Source organism: Haliotis rufescens, unplaced genomic scaffold (genome assembly GCF_023055435.1).
Source record: "Haliotis rufescens isolate VD_foot unplaced genomic scaffold, xgHalRufe1.0.p SCAF_5, whole genome shotgun sequence".
NCBI classification, from domain to species: Eukaryota; Metazoa; Mollusca; class Gastropoda; order Lepetellida; family Haliotidae; genus Haliotis; species Haliotis rufescens.
Genome location: NW_025964223.1, coordinates 1,682,949 through 1,702,927, shown reverse-complemented (window position 1 = coordinate 1,702,927; position 19,979 = coordinate 1,682,949). Strand labels below are relative to the sequence as shown.

The following is a 19,979-nucleotide window of genomic DNA, read 5'->3' as shown; positions in this document are numbered from 1 at the left end:
GAAGGATGGTCAGGACAAAAATGATTATTTTATTGAAAATTGGTCAATTAATATTATTTGTATTAGACTTGTGACAACACTTGATGGTCCTTTGAGAGTGAGTGAGTGAGTGAGTGAGTGAGTTTCAAAACAGTTTCCACAATATTCCAGCAATGTCACTATCTGGAACACCAAACATGGCTGTATGAATTTTATGCATCTGGGAAATTGAATCCAGGCTCCGGTGTGTCGAGACAAATTAACCACCATAATTTTTTAATTCAATTTTGGAGGAGAGTGGAAAAGCCAATGGAGAAGAAATGGGGGAGGGACCCTTCTATGACAGGTCCCCAAAAATTATTTTTTGCATCCTTGGAGAGGGTCATTAAAAAATGGATGGGCATTTGGGGAGGGTTTCCTTCCATGACACATGACAGACCCTTAAATAATATGTTTTTGCATCCCTTGGGAGGGTGCAATAAAGAGGATGAGCGTTTGGGGAGGGCTCCCCCTTGTGACACATGACAGACCCCCTAAAAAATAGTTTTTGCACCCTTGGGAGGGTGCTATAAAGTGGACGAGCACTCGGGGAGGTCCCCCTGTATTACATGCCAGGCCCTCTGTGGGTCACAGGTGGTGAGAAGTGAGGGAAGTGGAATGATTCACCATTTGATGCCATTGATCCAGGACCTTCTCAGGCAGAGAAATCACCCATGTGATCTTGTAGCCAGTAACATGAAAGGCGAAAACAAGAAAAAAAAATTCAATGATTATTCTGCCAATGCCAGTTCTTTTGTGGAGAAAGGATCCCACGGCTTAGGAACAGATTTCAATGCATGTGATTAGATTTCTCACTAACTCTCTGAAACAAAGCATTTCATATATATTTGGTGAATTGATTCATCAACCTGAGATGGACTGCAAGGCTTTTAGCTTATTCTTCTAAGAAGGGTAAGATGGATGAAAGGGGGTTTAGCCAGCAGGAGGCAGCAAAGGGTGGATTAATTACCCTCGTTGGCAGCTTACCAAATGAAAATATGTCCTGCAAGAAGACTTCAGTGTTAGGCTTCAAGACATTTGATATTAGCAAATCCTTTGCTTGTCCTCAACATATTTGAAAATTGTTAAGGTAGAGAGAGATTGGATTTCCTTAGATAGTTGAATTACCTCACTGATTGGCAGGGTTCAAATAAATATTCTTTTACAAAATGTCATAATAATGATAAAAATAATAATGACGGTGATTAGGGAGGTTGATGATGATAATAATGATAACCATATTAATGATGGTGGTGGACAAAATGTCATAATAGGGATAATAATAATAATAATAATAATAATAATAATAATGATGATGATGATGGTGATGATGATGATGATGATGATGATGATGGTAATAATAATGATGATGTTGATGATGATAATGATGATGATGATGATAATGATGGTAATAATAATGATGATGTTGATGATGATGATAATGATGATGATGATGATGATGATGATAATGATGGTAATAATAATGATGATGTTGATGATGATGATAATGATGATGATGATGATGATGATGATAATGATGGTAATAATAATGATGATGTTGATGATGATGATAATGATGATGATGATGATGATGATGATAATAAAAATAACAATGATGATGAATTTCTATAATCACAATGAATCTCTGCAAAAAGCAGTGTTCACTGTACAATTTGAAATGATGTATAAAAGAATTATATTCTTAAGATATTAGTAAGAAATGGGCATGTTGTTAGACAATTTGTTTCCAGCCAATCCCTGTGTAATGCACCCTCGGAGATGATTGATGGTGGCTATGATGAACAGGCCTTTCATTGTGATTGCTTGTGTTCCACTTTATAACGGACTCCTTGAGAGGCTGTCTACAATCTGGCACAGAGCAGTGTAATAAGTGCAGTTTGATCCGTACAGTTGCACATTTAGGTCTCCGAGGGTCCCGATTCCACCAGCAGTGCCTGGGGACCCCTTGGTCATTGACTTGTCGTCGTCAGTTGATGTAGCTGCTGAAGGGGGTGTTGAAGACGCTGATGATGTTGGTGATGGAGGTGATGCCGGTGGTGGGGATATAAGAAGGTATAGGATATGAAGGAATATGTTCTGGTTTTCTGGAGATATTATCGACGCAGATGTTTAAGATGTTGAGGTTGATGATGTAAGAGTATGTTGATGATTTTGACGTTTTTGCAGATGTCACGATTGGTGACAATGTTGTTAACATAGGAGTATCTGATCCGACATGGAAGAAGCACATTTCCCTGGCGGCGATCATGGTCGGGAATGTGCTGTGGAGGCACATGGACACTTGGCTTGTCTCGGCTGACAGCTGCCGGATGGGGCAGCATTACATGGAAGCCCATCAATAATGGTGAAGGATACACTGTATCACGTTGTGAGATGGCCAGGGGAGAAGCAAGGTCCTCGCCTGATGTAGGTCATTAATGTGACACTGAAACCAGACACTTAGCCACACACTTTCAGTGCCTTGTTGGATGCCAAAGTGATCTGGATGCCAATACTATTATATATTGGCTAGTACGTTTGAAGATTTTTATGTCAAGAAATCCTTCGTGGCACAATGAGCAGGACAATTCATAATGGAGATTAGTGGCCAATTTACCACAGGTAAGTTTCCAGCCTGAACTACTCCAAGTTTTTATTTCATCTAATTCCCTTTCATCTCGGAACTGTACACATTCATGTTTTTTTTGGATCAAAATCACATTATTTCTTCATTTTGTCACCAAAACTGTCCCTCGTGTTCATGGTGTATGATAGCAATCCTTCCCTTGGGGTGTTTACCAAGCTGGATGAGTGGTGCTTGTCAGTGTTCCTGGAGAATGTAATCAAGTGGCCTGAGGGTGAGGGATTCAGTACCACTTGTGATGGCGCTTAAAAAGACCACTTTCTCTTCAACACATCTATACGCCTAAACTTGATACTTCTCAGAGGCTCTTTCCAACCATGAGCGTTCCATCGATTCAAATTAAGTTTTTTCCCACCTTCTAGCTCATCGCATGGAGCTCTCGAGACGACCAAGGAGCCATATGCTCTGTTGGGAATGTTGCAGGGTTACCTTCCTTGTCTGATATGCCGGCTATTGGTGGTCTGTGCCTGAAGATATTTACCTGAGAATATTGTTATAGCTGCTGAAAATCTGGTCATAATCCTCAATAGACTCATCTTTCATGCATGGAATTATTTCGTCTGTGTGCTGGACAGTTTGGGTGGCAATTTTACACTATTTCAATATTTTACTTGGACAAGCCTCTTGTCAAGAGTTTGATTAAAGAAGGATAAAAAGAAAATATATTTTTGGTAAACAGTAAAATTAATTCCAGAGGCTACATATTGAGTTCTGACTTCTTATCACACAAACACATTTTTTTTAATCACCTGCTTTAGGGATCTGCAGATGCAAAGTTACGCAAATGTTGAATAAAGTCTATCTAAAAATTTATGTTTGTTTATCCTGCAGCCAATTTCAGTTATGAAAAAAGGCTTCAAAGTTGGCCAATGTGGGAGGGAAGTTACCTAAATGATATGTCAGTGAGTGAGCGAATTGTAGCGCCTTAGACAGCCGGGCGACCATTGCCCTGGTCATGTCTGAATTGATAAGCTCATATTTCAAAACTTCAATATTTGAAACTTATAATATTTTTGTTTCTGAGGGTTAAATCATGAATGCAGCCTTACCAATAGACATCAAGCATTGGGGCAGGGTTCCAGAACTTTGTTTGTCAAAGATATTGGTATTTATGTCTCAAGATAATTGCTTTTCGTATAAAAAACGAACGTATCATGATAGGTATAGTGAATGCATGGCCCAGGATATCCCCAAGCTGATATCTGTTCACTGATAATGTTTATATTATCAGAAGTTAACAGCTGTGGATATCGTACACGTTCATCACCAAGAGCTCATTAACTCAAGTGAAGATAACAGTATAAATTCTCATCAGCTCCATTCATTACTTGTGTACCTTGTTTAGAATGGAAACAACATAGTGTTGTGTTTGCTCCCCCATCTGAACTGCCACACATGACCCCTGGGTAACAACATGCTGTAGGGAACTGTAGAGAACATGTAAGACTTGTTATCTGCTTAGGCCAGGCCATTTTCGTTTCTTTAATGGAGTTTAACAGTCGTTATGCCACGGTGAAAAGATGTATATACAACTATAGACATCTTTGCACGATGTAAGAGGCAAAACAAACAATAGTTATGTGATGTCAGGGTTGATTAGATATTTATTAACTATGAAAGCTTTTAGAAAAATGAAAAATATTTTGAAGAGTTCTTTTTATAAATCAAATTGAATATTAATGTACAAAATACTTCTTTACAACAGACTAACTTTGAAAATGAACCTTGTGGTACAACTATAGGATCAGAGGAACAAAACTGTCCTTGATCTTGCTTTTTGAGGTCATTTAATTGAAAAGATTATTAATTATTGTCCAGTATGAAAAATATGAAATAGAGCTGAACATGTATTGAAAAAAATGTGTTAATGAGAACTGTGATCTGTCTTCGTGTTCATTAAGCATTGATGACATACATAGGGGACTGGTAAGTTATTATAGGGGGTAAGGGCTGTGGGGTTTTTTGGTGGGGAGGTGGAGAGGGTCCTGAAACACTGACACATCAAATTTATCACAACTATTGGGAGGGGGGAGGAGAGAGGGGGTTTGAAAAGTGGGCACAGTTCTTTTAAAAAATAAATAAATATCTTCTTAATTTGAATTTTGTTTAGAGTCTGCTCATTTATTATCGGGAGGGTGGGTTGTCATGGGAACATGTTACACCCACCACTCATCTCCTAAATGACCAGTCCCTAAGTAAAATGACATATTATAGTCTTAGATTTCAGTATGTCAAATGAAGTATGGGACACCATATGTTGGTTACCATGTACATGCACATACCCTCAGAGTATTTCATGATCATGAACGGTTATATTAGCCCTAATCAGCCAGCATGAATGACACAAGTCAACCTCATGCCTGCCATATTTGTTTAGACAAATGTTATGTTTGCTTAAATCATTGGCCAGTCTCTCTCCCATGGGAATGTTGAGATGGGGACTCAATCAAGCTGTTATTGTTAGTCTTAACCCTTAATTCTGTACAGACCTTATCAATTTCCTTGATGGTGAACCCCACTGAACTAACATTCACAGCTTGTTAAATGCTGAGCTTGATGATCAAAGTGACTCTTTATGATATAATGTGTTGTTGATGGCTGTCAATCACGACAGACCCTACCCCCAATGGCCCATGGGAGGGAGGGGAATATTAACCCCGACTCCTTTCAAGTGTGGGGGAGGGGAAGGAGCTGATGTTAGATAATTAACACCTAAACCCTGAACATTACCAGGGCCAATTCTCCAAAGGACAAAAACTATTCTTGACCCAGGTTTACAGGTTATAGTGACCTAGTTTTGATCGCAAAAACCCAGTTATGAATATTGAATAGAAGTTTTGGTTGGCTGATTGAGTTATGAGATTTTCTATGAGATAACTCCCAATCATGTGGCTAGGATCTCCCAACTAGTTCTGGTCAGATCCATGGAATGTTAGGCGTGAAGAAGTACTGTTCTTGTTTGTTATGTTGCTCTGTTCAAGTAAGCAAGGTATGTATTCACAGTAAGCTCAATTCTGTTTGTTTATGTCTGCAGTTCTGGGAGTAGGGTGCAGGACGTAGGCTATTTTCTTTAAACATTGGTCTATTAAGGTAGCTTTTAATGTATGATTTGGTTGATAAAAAGTGTGTGGATCAGATTCAGTGACTATCTGCCTTGGGGCTCCTGACAGTGGTTTGTGCTAGCACTGACGTGAGGATGGTTGAATGAATTCAAAATTACTACAAATTAGCGATATTTTCTGTTCTTTAAATTTTATTTAAGTTTTACAAATATTGATCAGCTCTCAGTTTTATTTCAATTTCATCTGTAGGCTGCTGATGCATGTCCACAAACAACACAACTTGAAGGATTAGATTTCACTTACATGTAAGACATCAGGTTTTGATTTGTGTCAATTACATTTTCATTACTCCGCCGATGTTGTATGTGTGTTTGATGTGGTTGTCCTCTAGTTTCCCTTTGAAAAGTAGCGGCCTTCAGTCCAGATTTATATTTTTTGTGTGTGAAAGCACTTCACTTGCATCTTATATAGATTACTGCGTGTTTAAAGTGCAGTGAAAGATAATTACAATCATACAAGAAAATCACTTAATCCTCAGTTGAGAGAATCTTTGAATTTTCGGTTCACAAAAATGTTTGACATGTAATTGGATGATAAAATGAGTGTAAATTGGACTTGGTGACAAAAAACAAAGTTCAGATTCCTTGAAACTTCCTTGAAGTCTGCTGGAGACTTTTCCTGTAATTGTCAGAAAATAGATCTGATTTTTTAAAAGAGATCGGAATTGCTAATACATAGATAGGAGAAATAGAGAAAAGCTATTTGTTGAACATCTGTCTACGTCATGTGTTGAGTCAGGTGATGAAACTGCCAGAAACTGATGAATATTGATTTTGATACAATTTTAACAGATGTAGAATTTTATCCAGCTTACATGTGTATTTCATGGGATTATCTGTAGAAAACGAGTCTGAATAGAAAAGTATTTCCTTTTGAAAATAAGGAAAATATACTTTACATCTTATACCCAAACATTGATAAAAAAAGTGTTTACTTTTTAAATGGCAGTGTTTAAAGGTACACTCCTCTTCAGACAAATAGGTAGGGATTGCCATTTTTCTGATAATTTGACCCCAGTTATCCATATATGTCTTCTCGGGAAAGGGGTAGCCTCATGGTTAAAGCATTCACTCCTTACGCCAAAGACCTGAGTTTGATTCCCCACATGGGTACAATGTGTGAAGTTCATTTCTGGTGTCCCCCGCTGTGATATAACTGGAATATTGCTAAAGCGGTGTAAAAAATACTCACTCACATGTCTTCTCACTTGGACTTCCTAGTTAACCTCAGTTATCCATACAGGTCTTGCTCAGGGGACTGCTGATGTGGTCCCATTTATCCATTGTGTACATGGTCCTCCTCAGCAACTGAAATACAGATGATATTATAATTAAGAGACAAACATGAACATAAGTAACTGTATAATGATGTTAAGATACATTGGTGGGTGTATTTACTTCCAGACAGCTGAATATGAAGGAACATTCAGAAATACCCCGAGGCACCATCGAATGATTTCCAACACAATGACTGCCCTGAATTTTTGCTATGTCGAACATTAACATAAAATTGATATACAGTCATGCCCCTGACACTAAATCATAAACACAACCCCATTCATAAGAACATATTACTGACGTTTGAATAGTCTTATTATTTTATAGACTAAGGTTACTGAAAACATAAACCTTGGTTAAATTTTGTAAGGAAGAGAATTTATGGATGTCAACTTCTTTATCATGAGGAACACAACATTTCGGAGTACATGCTTACTCCTTCATCAGGTGATGGAGCCATGAGGCAGAGAGCATATATATATATGTCAGGACAACAATATTAATAAGATAACAAGAGGTGGAAACTAACAAGAGGTGGAAACTAACAAGGGTAGCCAACAGATGATTGGCGCTGATAGGTGAAACGTTGTGTTCCTCATAATAAAGAAGTTGACATCCATAAATTCTCTTCCTTATGTGTATCACTTCTAAATGCCTTTCAAAGACCTATAATTTGTAGTTATGTTCTTATTCATGTTTTGAAAAATATCACAATTTATGTTAAACTTGACAGTGAATGCAGTTGATTCTGCACTTTAGTGCATATGTTGCAGAGACAATAATCTGCTAAAAGGATGCAGTTAACAGGGTACTATTGTTATGGTCTAGAACATTGTGAAATTTCATTAAATTAAGTGATGAGATATACCCAAACGGAGGCCTACCAAACATTGAGGCTTTATGTGAATCCATCCATTGAGAGTTAATGCACACACATGCCTTGAATAGTTAGTTTAAAACAATAAAAGTTGATTTACATGCCTCCTACCTCACATTTTTAATGGAAATCTAATAATCAGTTTACCATGACCTTTCCTGTACTTGGTGACGTAATGCTGTAATTCTCTCTCTGTTATTATGTAAGTCTTCATCAAAATATGTACATGTAGAATGTCCCTGACTCCTGCGTACTAGATCAGACCGGAACGCTAGGAACGCCAAGAACGCGGAACATAGCAGGAGATCATTGGTCGACAATTATCCTCAGCTTTCAGTGGCTGTTTACAGAAATGGCCTATAATTGTGGGCTTGATGGTGTTAATGTTATCAGGCTAAGGAAGCAGGAATATTGGAAATCTGAAGCCACCAGGATAAATTCAACACAAGCTAAACATTGTTAGGATAATTTCATTGTAGAACAAATATGGAGTGATTGAGTTAGGTTTAACAGCACTTGGAACAGTATTTCAGTTTTATCATGTTGTGACAGCTTGATTATAGGTTCCTGGCATGCCTAAGGGACACAACTCTGTACAGCGAGTCCCTAGTTTACATGAAAATGATAGACCAAGCATTCTATTAGCGCATAAAAATATGCGCCATTTATCTTAATTTTCTAATCCAATGAATAATTCTTTTACTTTGGTATATTTTCAATAACAAAATATATTAATGATTTAATATTTGAAATAGTTTTGTCTGTGAATTCCTCGGCAATCACCACCATCTTTGAGTGAGACCACACATGCCTTATGGGCAGAGCGCTCACCCTAACACCAACATTATGGCTAAGCTGGGCGAGATTTCCTGATAAAGTGAGTATTGAGGTGTCCTATTAGCAGCGCCCCCTCCAGAAATACTCTGCTGGCCTGGAATTAGTGGAATAGAGTCTGTCTCTTCAGTTCTTCCATAAGCTTAATTTGTTTCCTTGTCATAGAGGATTTGTTTTGTAAGGAGGGTAAGTCAAACAGATTAACATCCTATATTTTTATGGGATCCTTTCACTTTTCATTGACACAAGATAACTTGAGAATATGGAATGTTTTTGAAGACAAATTTGAAGATTAACTGGTATGGCGTCTTAGGATACAAATAGATATATTGATAAAACATATTCTGTTTATATTTTTTATGTGTTATACAACTTAACCAAAATATTCACCAAAAGAACCTACCATATTTTCCTGAGTATAGTTCGCACTTTTTTTCCCCAAAACAGAGCTGTGTTTTTCAGCACCTGTTGGTTTACTGGAATTTGCTGAAGGAGTACAGTGTAATTTTTTTCTGCGCATAATATTAGAATATTTTGTTTTCCAAAATACTGAATCCACTAGAGGGGAGTACACATTATACTTGGGTGTGCACTATACTCAAGAAAAAAAAGTATGAATTTAACCGGTTATATAGATTCAAGATTTACTTCACAATTAAGGTTCAAAAGTGTATTATGCTTGTCTTAGGTTTCTTATGAAAAGCTTAAAAAATGTTTTTGATGAATTATAGGTCAATTAGCCATGGGAGTTTCAGGGGTAGATGCCATTGGTTATATTCAACAAGGCCACAGCTCATTTCGGACTAGTGGTTTATGTAAAGTAACTCTTTGGGAGACAAAACAAATAGCCCTCCAGGTTTTCACTAGCCTCAAGCTCACAGACTGGAGGCCATGTCTGTCTCTGGAGTCGATTTTCGTGTTTTGAGATAATCATTTTAAACAATTTTCCATCAAAATTCTGTATAGATATTTGATTTTTAGGAATAGGAATACCGTATTCGACGTAAAAAGCATCATGCTCTAATAAGCGCCCACAGCGAGATTCAATAATATATTGGCTAGTGAACAATCCGAAATAGCACCCCTTCCAATTGATCAATGTACACAAGACTTATTTATTTGTGTATAATGCGCACTCATGTGTTATATGCACCCTAAATTATGGGCAATTAAATTCTGGAAAAATATATCTGTTGTGTATAATCACAAAGACTTTTCTTTTGTATCATTTCAGGCTGTCAGCATAAACCTCAAAATTTACGATTTTTTAACTCTGTTTTTTTCCACCAAAATAATATTCTAATAAGAGCCCCCTATTTCTAATTATGAGAGCGCCTTGGGTGCTTATAACATCAAATACAGTATGTGAATTATTGAGTTGAGATTACGGCAGATATATTTCTGGTTTTGTTTTTTCAAGCATGACACACTCATGGAAACAGATATAGGTCCTCGGTCACACCTACCCAAACAAATAAACCTGAAGACATACCATGTAAACACCTTTATCATTCTGGGCAAAATTGCTTGTACAATATTCAAAATGATATTCCTTCACTGTCATAGATGAGTTTCAAAAATTGTAAATGTGTTTTAAGAGAGATTTCCTGTGAAAGATAAAAAATATTTACCACCAATTGAATTTCAGGTCAATGAACCCCTTCAGTTCATGCTGGCAGTCAGCCAGAGTAATACAATTCCTCAAGTCTCTGGAACAGAAATGAACAATTAAGATAAAAAAAGGTACATTTAAAAAAAAAATATTCAACTTATTTTGGTCCTATAATTTGGTCTTTCTATCTGACTATACTTTCTAAATATCAAAATACACTAATCAAAATTACATGACTCTTTTCTTCCGTGCAGCCTTGCAGCAAGGCTACCAAGGGAAGAGATGTGTAGATCTATCATTATCATTTGAAAAGGCCTGTTTTAGATAAGATCGAATGTGTCAATCCCCCCACAATGATTCTCATGGGAAGGTGTCAGGGAGGGGAAGGTGTCAGGGAGGGGAATGTGTCAGGGAGGGGAAGGTGTCATGGAGGGGAAGGTGTCAGGGAGGGGAATGTGTCAGGGAGAAGAAGGTGTCGGGGAGGGGAAGGTGTCGGGGGAGGGAAGGTGTCAGGGAGGGGAAGGTGTCGGTGTCGGGGAGGTGTCGGGGAAGGGAAGGTGTCGGGGAAGGGAAGATGTCGGGGAGGGGAAGGTGTCGGGGAAGGGAAGGTGTCGGGGAGGGAAAGGTGTCGGGGAGGGGAAGGTGTCGGGGAAGGTTAGGTTCAGGGAGGGGAAGGTGTCGGGGAGGGGAAGGTGTCGGGGAGGGGAAGGTGTCATGGAGGGGAAGGTGTCAGGGAGGGGAAGGTGTCGGGGAAGGGAAGGTGTCGGGGAGGGGAAGGTGTGGAGGGGAAGAAACTGAAGGAAGAATTGGGGTTTATGTCTGACAAGTTTGCCTGCAAGTGGTCAAACAGAATGATAGGAAGCCATGTCTCTGACTGAATAAGAATGTGTTTAAAGTGAGGTGGCACATGGTCCTGTATACAGTGCACAGGTTACATATCCATATCAGGCGAAGCAGTGTCACGGAGAGTAGACAAAAGGGTGACTGAGTCTTAGACGAACATCTAGTCTCTGAAATGAACATATTTTACAGATAAACACAGTAATTAGATTATAGTTATAAAAATATCCCAGAGACTATTCATTTTTAGATACTGCTGTAATCTTACATTATAGACTTGCATGGGCTGTATTGGATATATTTGTTTCAGGGTCTGTATGACCACAGGAGTGAGTGAGTGAGTGAGGTTTTACGCTGCTTGTAGCAATATTCCAGCAATATCACGGCAGGGGACACCAGAAATGGGCTTCACACATTGTACCCATGTCAGGAATCAAACCCAGGTCTTTGGCGTGATGAGCGAACGCTTTAACCACTAGGCTACCCAACCGCCCCTGTGACCACAGGACTATGTATCTAATAATAATAAAAAACAAACTCGTAAAAGCTCGTAGACGAGTCTAAAGGCTGCCTCACATGCGAGTTTGTTTGTTATAATTATTAGTTACATGGTACGGTGGATGACAGACTAACTGTGCCTGGCAACATGGCTGTTTACTCAGAGCCAGCTAATCCTGCATTTCACTCTCGTGGCTGTTCTCCGACTTCTTTTAGAGACAAAGGTAGAAATGTATTTAGTTCTGCTGTTTACGGCAATATCTGTCAGCAGGGTGCTTTACCGGCGTGTTGTGTTTGACAGGGGGCCAGGTGGGTAATGGTGATTTACCCGAAACACATTGGAAGTGGTACCATTCAGCGTTATACATAGCCAAGTGTTGAGGAACATCTCATTGTTACCTTCCTTGTGTGGAGGTCAGGTTTGTGTTTTGGAAGCCATGTGTGCAAACTTGGTGCAGCTAACTCAAGAGGAGAGAGATGATGTCAGCAGTATTCATAGGGCTAGTTGACATTCAGATGTTACCAGTATTCATAGGGCTAGTTGACATTCAGATGTTACCAGTATTCATAGGGCTAGTTGACATTCAGATATTACCAGTATTCATAGGGCTAGTTGACATTCAGATGTTACCAGTATTCATAGGGCTAGTTGACATTCAGATGTTACCAGTATTCATAGGGCTAGTTGATATTCAGATGTTACCAGTATTCATAAGGCTAGTTGACATTCAGATGTTAGCAGTATTCATAGGGCTAGTTGACATTCAGATGTTACCAGTATTCATAGGGTTAGTTGAAATTTGGATATTACCAGTATTCATAAGGCTAGTTGACATTCAGATATTACCAGTATTCATAGGGCAAGGTGACATTTAGATGTTACCAGTATTCATAGGGCTAGTTGACATTCAGATGTTACCAGTATTCATAGGGCTAATTGACATTCAGATATTACCAGTATTCATAGGGCTAATTGACATTCAGATATTACCAGTATTCATAGGCCTAGTTGACATTCAGATGTTACCAGTATTCATAGGGCTAGCTGACATTCAGATATTACCAGTATTCATAGGGCTAGTTGACATTTAGATGTTACCAGTATTCATAGGGCTAGTTGACATTCAGATGTTACCAGTATTCACAGGGCAAGTTGACATTCATATATTACCAGTATTCATAGGCCTAGTTGACAGTCAGATGTTACCAGTATTCATAGAGCTAGTTGACATTCAGATGTTAGCAGTATTCATAGGGCTAGTTGACATTCAGATATTACCAGTATTCACAGGCCTAGTTGACATTCAGATGTTACCAGTATTCATAGGGCTAGCTGACATTCAGATGCTCGGGTAGCCTAGTGGTTAAAGCATTCGCTCGTCACGCCGAAGATCCGGGTTCGATTCCTGACATGGACACAATGTGTGAAGCCCATTTCTGGTGTCCCCCGCTGTGATATTGCTGGAATAGTGCTAAAAGCGGCGTAAAACCATACTCACTCACTCACTCACTCACTCACTCACTCACTCACTCACTCACTCACTCACTCTTAATTTGTTCTCTAAAGGTGGTACAGTTGCTAGGGGATAACTTTAAGAGACTGAGGAGAAGTGAGTAGCCTTGCTCCAAGTCTGTACACAATGATAAGTCCATCGGTGTGTAGGAATTCCATCCTTATAATAGGCAAGTCTAGATAGGTAAACACCAGTCTCTTATAGGGGCAACTTGTTCTTATTATTTATATAATCAAGAAATTATAATTTGAACTAATTATTATTGCCTTAGAGACTTGTGCATGTCCAAGTAGCAAGCTGCTGAATGACATTTTCTGCTCTCCCGTCACCGTGGTCTCCCTGTAGAGCATCCAGGACGCAGGCTCCAGTCTGCGGTTCCGTCCGAGGGGAATACCTCATCAGTATCTGTCTGGAATTGCTGAATCAGCACCTAGAGAGCATTCATTTGGCTCAAATACTGTATATATTTGTTTGGCTTATGCTGTATTAGTTTGTTGTTTTACTGTTCTGAAAGACAGACGTGTGTGTATTTTCGTGAAAATTGAGACCAGTGTATGTATATTGTATTGAAAATTAGGTTTGCTTCATTATACACAAAACAGAAAAAGTGTATTCAAACTTGAATGATGGCATTAAATCCTTGACTATTCCTGTACAATTCCGACACAAGACTATTCTCCTCCAATTCTCCAAATCCCAGATACTTGCATGGTGTATCACATCTTCCAGTTTTGTTTCCCAAGTCAGCAGGCTGATTATAGGTCTCAGCCCACAGCATAGAGATCACTATCTGTAGATTCATGCTTGGACAGTTGAGGTGTATACCACAGGGGTCTTCTGCCGAGTCAGCTCAAATAGAATCTTTGATTGGGAAGAAGCTGATCATGGTGTTTGAAGCTGAAGCGCTCTGCTGCTTGTTATCCTGGCTGGAGGGACTTCTATATGCAGCAAAGAGGATGAGGAGCAGACTGGCTTCAAATATCACCAGCTAACATGGATAATCTTATCTGATATGTTCCCTATGAATGTTAAACATTTGCCAAAGGCTGTCCAGATCCTGTAGTGGTTGATGTGAGCATGAAACAGGCTGGGGAGGAGTTATTGTGATGGAATAGCAATGTTAGGGAGGGGATATTGTGATGGAATAGCAATGTTAGGGAGGGGTTATTGTGATGGAATAGCAATGTTAGGGAGGGGATATTGTGATGGAATAGCAATCTTAGGGAGGGGATATTGTGATGGAATATCAAATTTGAGGAGGTTTTTTGGTGATGGGACACAAGGTTGGTGTGAGAGGACAATTTGTGTCAAGATTGGTGTGAGAGAATGATATGTGTCAAGATTGGCGTGCGAGGATGATATGTTGGTTGTTAAACGCCACACTCAGCAATATTCCAGCTATATGACGGCGGTCTGTAAATAATCGAGTCTGGACCAGACAATCCAGTGATTGATATCATGAGCATCGATCCACGCAATTGGGATCGATGATTTAAGTCAGCGAGCCTGACTACCCAATCTCGGGATGATATGTGTCAAGATTGGTGTGAGAGGATTACAATCTCCCTGGTCTTTCTTGGTTATACGTCAGGTTGGTGTGGGATGAATCATGGACAGCTCCTCTGAATGGCACTGTAGTTCAGACACAGCACTGTGTCATCATTGGTCAGACACAGCACTGTCATCATTGGTCAGACACAGCACTGTGTCATCATTGTCAAACACAGCACTGTCATCATGGGACATAGAGCATGGGGCATAGGGCATGGGACATAGGGCATAGAGCATGGTACATAGAGCATAGGGCAAAGAGCATGGGACATAGAGCATAGGGCATAGAGCATAGAGCATGGGACAAACAGCATAGAGCATGGGGCATAGAGCATTGGACATAGAGCATAGGACACAGAGCATGGGACATAGAGCATAGAGCATGGGACATAGAGCATAGGGCATAGAGCATGGGACATAGAGCATAGGGCATAGAGCATGGGGCATAGAGCATAGGGCATAGAGCATGGGGCATTGGGCATTGAACATTGGGCATAGAGCATGGGGCATAGAGCTTGGAGCATCATTTTGAGCATGGGGCATCGTGTTGTAAGGTAATATAATGATACCCTGCCGACTTACAACTGAGCCTCTCTGTCCCCCCTTTTCTCCATGTAGTCTGATGTCTGACTGGTATATTTGTACAAGGAGCTGTGTAATTGTCCTGGTTTCTGACCCCACACTCAACAAACCCCCCTTGTTTGACCATTACAGTAGTGGGGGCTTGACCAACAAGGAAGAAATCACACCTGGATTACAAGTCAGAGTTGGAGCCATGATGTTTTACTGAAAGTGACAAAAGTGACAAAAGTGACAAAACGCTAATCTTGTGATTGTCAGTGACGTTGGTTTATGCACATATAAAAACAAGGGTTTTACACCTGTGCATCCAGAGGGGGATGCACGCGCCTTTCCAAAATTCGATGCACCCCTTTATCTTGCAAATCTGTGCACCCCCTTTCCCAAAATCAGTGCATCCCCTTTCTAAAAATCAGTGCACCCCCTTTCTAAAAATCAGTGCACCCCTTCGCTTTTGAAATCTGTGCACCCTATAACCATGCATACATCTGTGCACCCTATTTTCAAAGAACTGTATCCATGCATGGCTACCCCTCTGCCAGTGTCAGTACATATGTGTAATCCAGAGTACGTCAGGACTGGATAGAGCCAGGTATCGAATACAGATCTGACTGAGACTGATGGTACGTTACTAGCCCGTACTGTTGTACCGGTAATATGTGTGGTAGATGTACCATGTGGCGTGTAAATATGAATTAAGACCAGTAGATCTTCACTCCAGCAGCACAAGTGTAAACAGGCTTCAATGAAGTCATGTCACTTTTAGAATGTTGGCAAGTGATTTAAAACTTCCCTGTGGGAAATCAGCTCATTGATATGTAAATCACAGAATATCTGTATTCCGCATAGAGTTCAGAACTTATAACTGCCACATCCAGCGATTGATAAAGATAAATATTCAACAGATGTTGATGCATTAATGGACCAATCTGTTATACAAGAATATAATTGGTCATGTTTCAATAAATTCAAATCTCTTATCTCTAGGGGAGAGTAACCACATGAAAATGACCGCCATTATTCAGGTGCATGTCATTGTATAGAGGTCTCTTCTAGAAGGAATAGTGACAAGCTGGACAGAGTTGTGTCCCTTTGCAACCAGGATCTGACAACATGGTTTCAGATCATTATCACACTTGGTTTATCAGCATGGTGACCTAAAGAAGGTGATATGTTAGTAAGCTCCATCTTAAATGTGAATACTGTAAATCTTGAAACTAACACGAGCGTGAATTAAATATGAAAAATGCGAGTGGTCTTTGGTGGCATCAATTAACTTCACATTTATGCCAAAAAAATGACTACTTCTTTAATACTGTAAAGACGACATTTCGGTATGGATCCTTATACAGTTGTCAAGCAAGATATAAGGATCTATACCGAAACGTCGCCTTTACAGTATTAAAGAACTTATTATCCATAAATTGTGTCTACTTTGTCAACCGTCAACTTCTAAGTAATGCCTATCAAACAATTTAGTGAACCTTTATTAGTTTAATTATTTTATTGCCTTTGAACTTCCTTAACTCAACAGAGTAAACATATAAACAGTGTGTTGCTTTTAGGAAAACACTGTTTATTGTTTTTACGGAAGTGCCCTACTCAGTGCTTATAAGTGGTGCCATTTGCTGTTTGATTGGATTAAGGTAGGATATGTATCATTCCACTGGGGATCGGGTGGGGGGGAGTCACATTGATATTGAGTCGCATTTTTGGCTAGGGGTCAACAGTCGTATTAATTTGGAGATGCATTAATTTCCAGATTTACAGTATGTCCATCCCTTGTAAACCAGACCTTCTTTGTCTGGACATTAATCTTTGCGTTGTGATGGAGTGCCCAGTAATGAATATAACTGACTGCCTGTGTATGTGAGGAGTGCTTGATGTACGAGTGCCGCATTCCACAACACACTGCACCCAGTGAAGATCCCACATTCCACAACACACTGCACCCAGTGAAGATCCCACATTCCACAACACACTGCACCCAGTGAAGATCCCACATTCCACAACACACTGCACCCAGTGAAGATCCCACATTCCACAACACACTGCACCCAGTGAAGATCCGAGTTAGAAGTAGTCACATGATATATTGTCTAATGACTAAAATTATCTGGAACTCTATGGTTACACTACAAGTCACTAATGTTCGCTTTTCTTTCTGACTATGCGTCCATTCCTTCTGATTTGTCATATGGTTGAATAAAGATATAACTTCAGTCAACATCAGTGTATGCATGACCAGATTGTTTAATACATGTATCTAAATACGTTTTGCCAGGGCTATGCTAAAACAGTTACCAATCAGACATTTTAAGACATCTCCTGAGACCTACAGCGGGTACCCAGCTAGGGTAGGCTAATAGGGGAGTGGGGGTACCCGGGGAGTAAATTTGGACTTGTCCCAGCCCTAGTCTTCAGCAACCCATGCTTGTCATAAGAGGCAACAAATGGGATCGGGTGGTCAGGCCTCACTGACTTCGTCCGTATCCCAAATGCAGAGATCGATGCTCATGGTGTCAATCACTGGATTGTCTGGTCCAGATGTGATTATTTACAAACTGCCGTCATATATGGAATATTGTGAGTGCAGCATTAAACAAACAAACAAACAAACAAACAAACAGAACACTGCCAAGCTGGATCCCGGTGGCGATGGGAAACTGATTTCCTCTAAAGGAACTAAGTACACTGGATGCCATAAAACTCCAGCTCAATCCAAGACATTAAGACAAGTGTTCGGATTACATTTATTACATTCCTGCATTCCATTTATTGCATTGATGTAGGATTGTCATACTTAGGGTGAATTTGAGCATTGTAAAAACCATTGTATCTTCATGTTTGAAAGTAATATAAGGGACTAAACGAAGCTCTGAGGTGCCATTCTAAATGGAAACACACCAAACACATTCATGATTGAAACCCATAACGTCAGTTGGAAATATCTTTCTGAGAGTATTTTAGAATGATTGTAAGGTTTCTGATAACAGGTTCCGTTGAGATTACTGATGACAAACAAAACTTTAAAAGTATTCTATTTTCGAAAGGAGTGAGCGGTTTAATGACTCTTGGAACAGTATTCCAGTTATATCACGACATGTCAGCTCAATGTGGGAGGAAAGCCTGCAGTGATGCAGGTCTCAGACGTTTACCATTTTGGTTAAACCCATGAGTGAGTGCGTGAGTGAGTGCGTGAGTGAGTGTGTATGGTTTTACGCCGCTTTTAGCAATATTCCAGCAATATCACGGCGGGGGACACCAGAAATGGGCTTCACACATTGTACCCATGTCGGGAATCGAACCCGGGTCTTCGGCGTGACGAGCAAACGCTTTAACCACTAGGCTACCCGACCGACAGGTTAAACCCATGAGCATGAGTATGGTGCTGACAAAACCTAGAAACATAGTCGGATGAACCAGGATTTTATCCCATGATCATAGTTTTGTTGTGTGCGCATGGTAAGTTTGAAAAATGAATACCAACATCATTCCCAGTATTATTTCTGGCTAATTAATGTAGCATATCATAGTTTTTCTGATAATAAATTTGGCCCAAGTTTTTTATAAACTATGCATTAGAAAGAATATAAATATTTTTAAGAAGCAGATTTGATTAATCGGACCTAAGATTAATACTGAGCTGCTGTCGTCCTTCCTGAGAAATCACTCCGTAATCGGTTGAAGCTGATCAATGTTATCGATGTTATCATCAGCAGGATATTGTAGCTGTGAAGGATAAGTGGGAACTTGACAGCATTAATCACTTGACCTTGAGCCTCAGCCTGGTGCAGTGACAAGAGAAGCCGGCACTCCGCTACCCAGCTAATTACTCTGTCATCACAAGTGCCTTCTTCATAAACATCAATGGAAGACTTGATGGCTCAGATCATACATCAAGATGAAGACCTCTTTCCAGTGCTGCTGTTGTGTTAGGGTGGATCTCTAGTCAGTGCTGTGATGCTGTTGTGTTAGGGTGGATCTCTAGTCAGTGCTGTGATGCTGTTGTGTTTATGTGAATCTTTAGTCAGTGCTGTGATGCTGTTGTGTTTGGTTGGATCTCTAGCCAGTGCTGTGCTGCTGTTGTGTTAGGGTGGATCTCTAGCCAGTGCTGTGCTGCTGTTGTGTTAGGGTGGATCTCTAGTCAGTGCTGTGATGCTGTTGTGTTAGGGTGGATCTCTAGTCAGTGCTGTGATGCTGTTGTGTTAGGTTGGATCTCTAGTCAGTGCTGTGATGCTGTTGTGTTAGGGTGGATCTCTAGCCAGTGCTGTGATGCTGTTGTGTTAGGGTGGATCTCCAGTCAGTGCTGTGATGCTGTTGTTAGGTTGGATCTCTAGCCAGTGCTGTGATGCTGTTGTGTTAGGTTGGATCTCTAGTCAGTGCTGTGATGCTGTTGTTAGGATGGGTCTCTAGTCACTGCTCTTATGCTGTTGTATTTGGGTGGATCTCTAGCCAGTGCTGTGATGCTGTTGTTAGGATGGGTCTCTAGTCAGTGCTGTGGTGCTGTTGTGTTTGGGTGGATCTCTAGCCAGTGCTGTGATGCTGTTGTGTTAGTGTGGGTATCAAGCCAGTGCTGTGATGCTGTTGTGTTAGGGTGGGTGTCTAGTCAG

At 40.0% G+C, this 19,979-nt stretch overlaps 2 protein-coding genes across 8 annotated transcripts in view; both read left to right on the top strand.

Moving 5' to 3' along the window:
- The window catches only part of LOC124111827, a 229,313-nt gene that overhangs the window by 38,906 nt on the left and 170,428 nt on the right, over positions 1 to 19,979 (top strand). The window lies entirely within an intron of this gene.
- On the top strand, positions 10,787 to 11,182 carry LOC124115327 (spidroin-1-like). Its single transcript, XM_046476258.2, has one exon. The coding sequence runs from the start codon at positions 10,787 to 10,789 to the stop codon at positions 11,180 to 11,182; it is 396 nt and encodes a 131-aa protein (XP_046332214.2).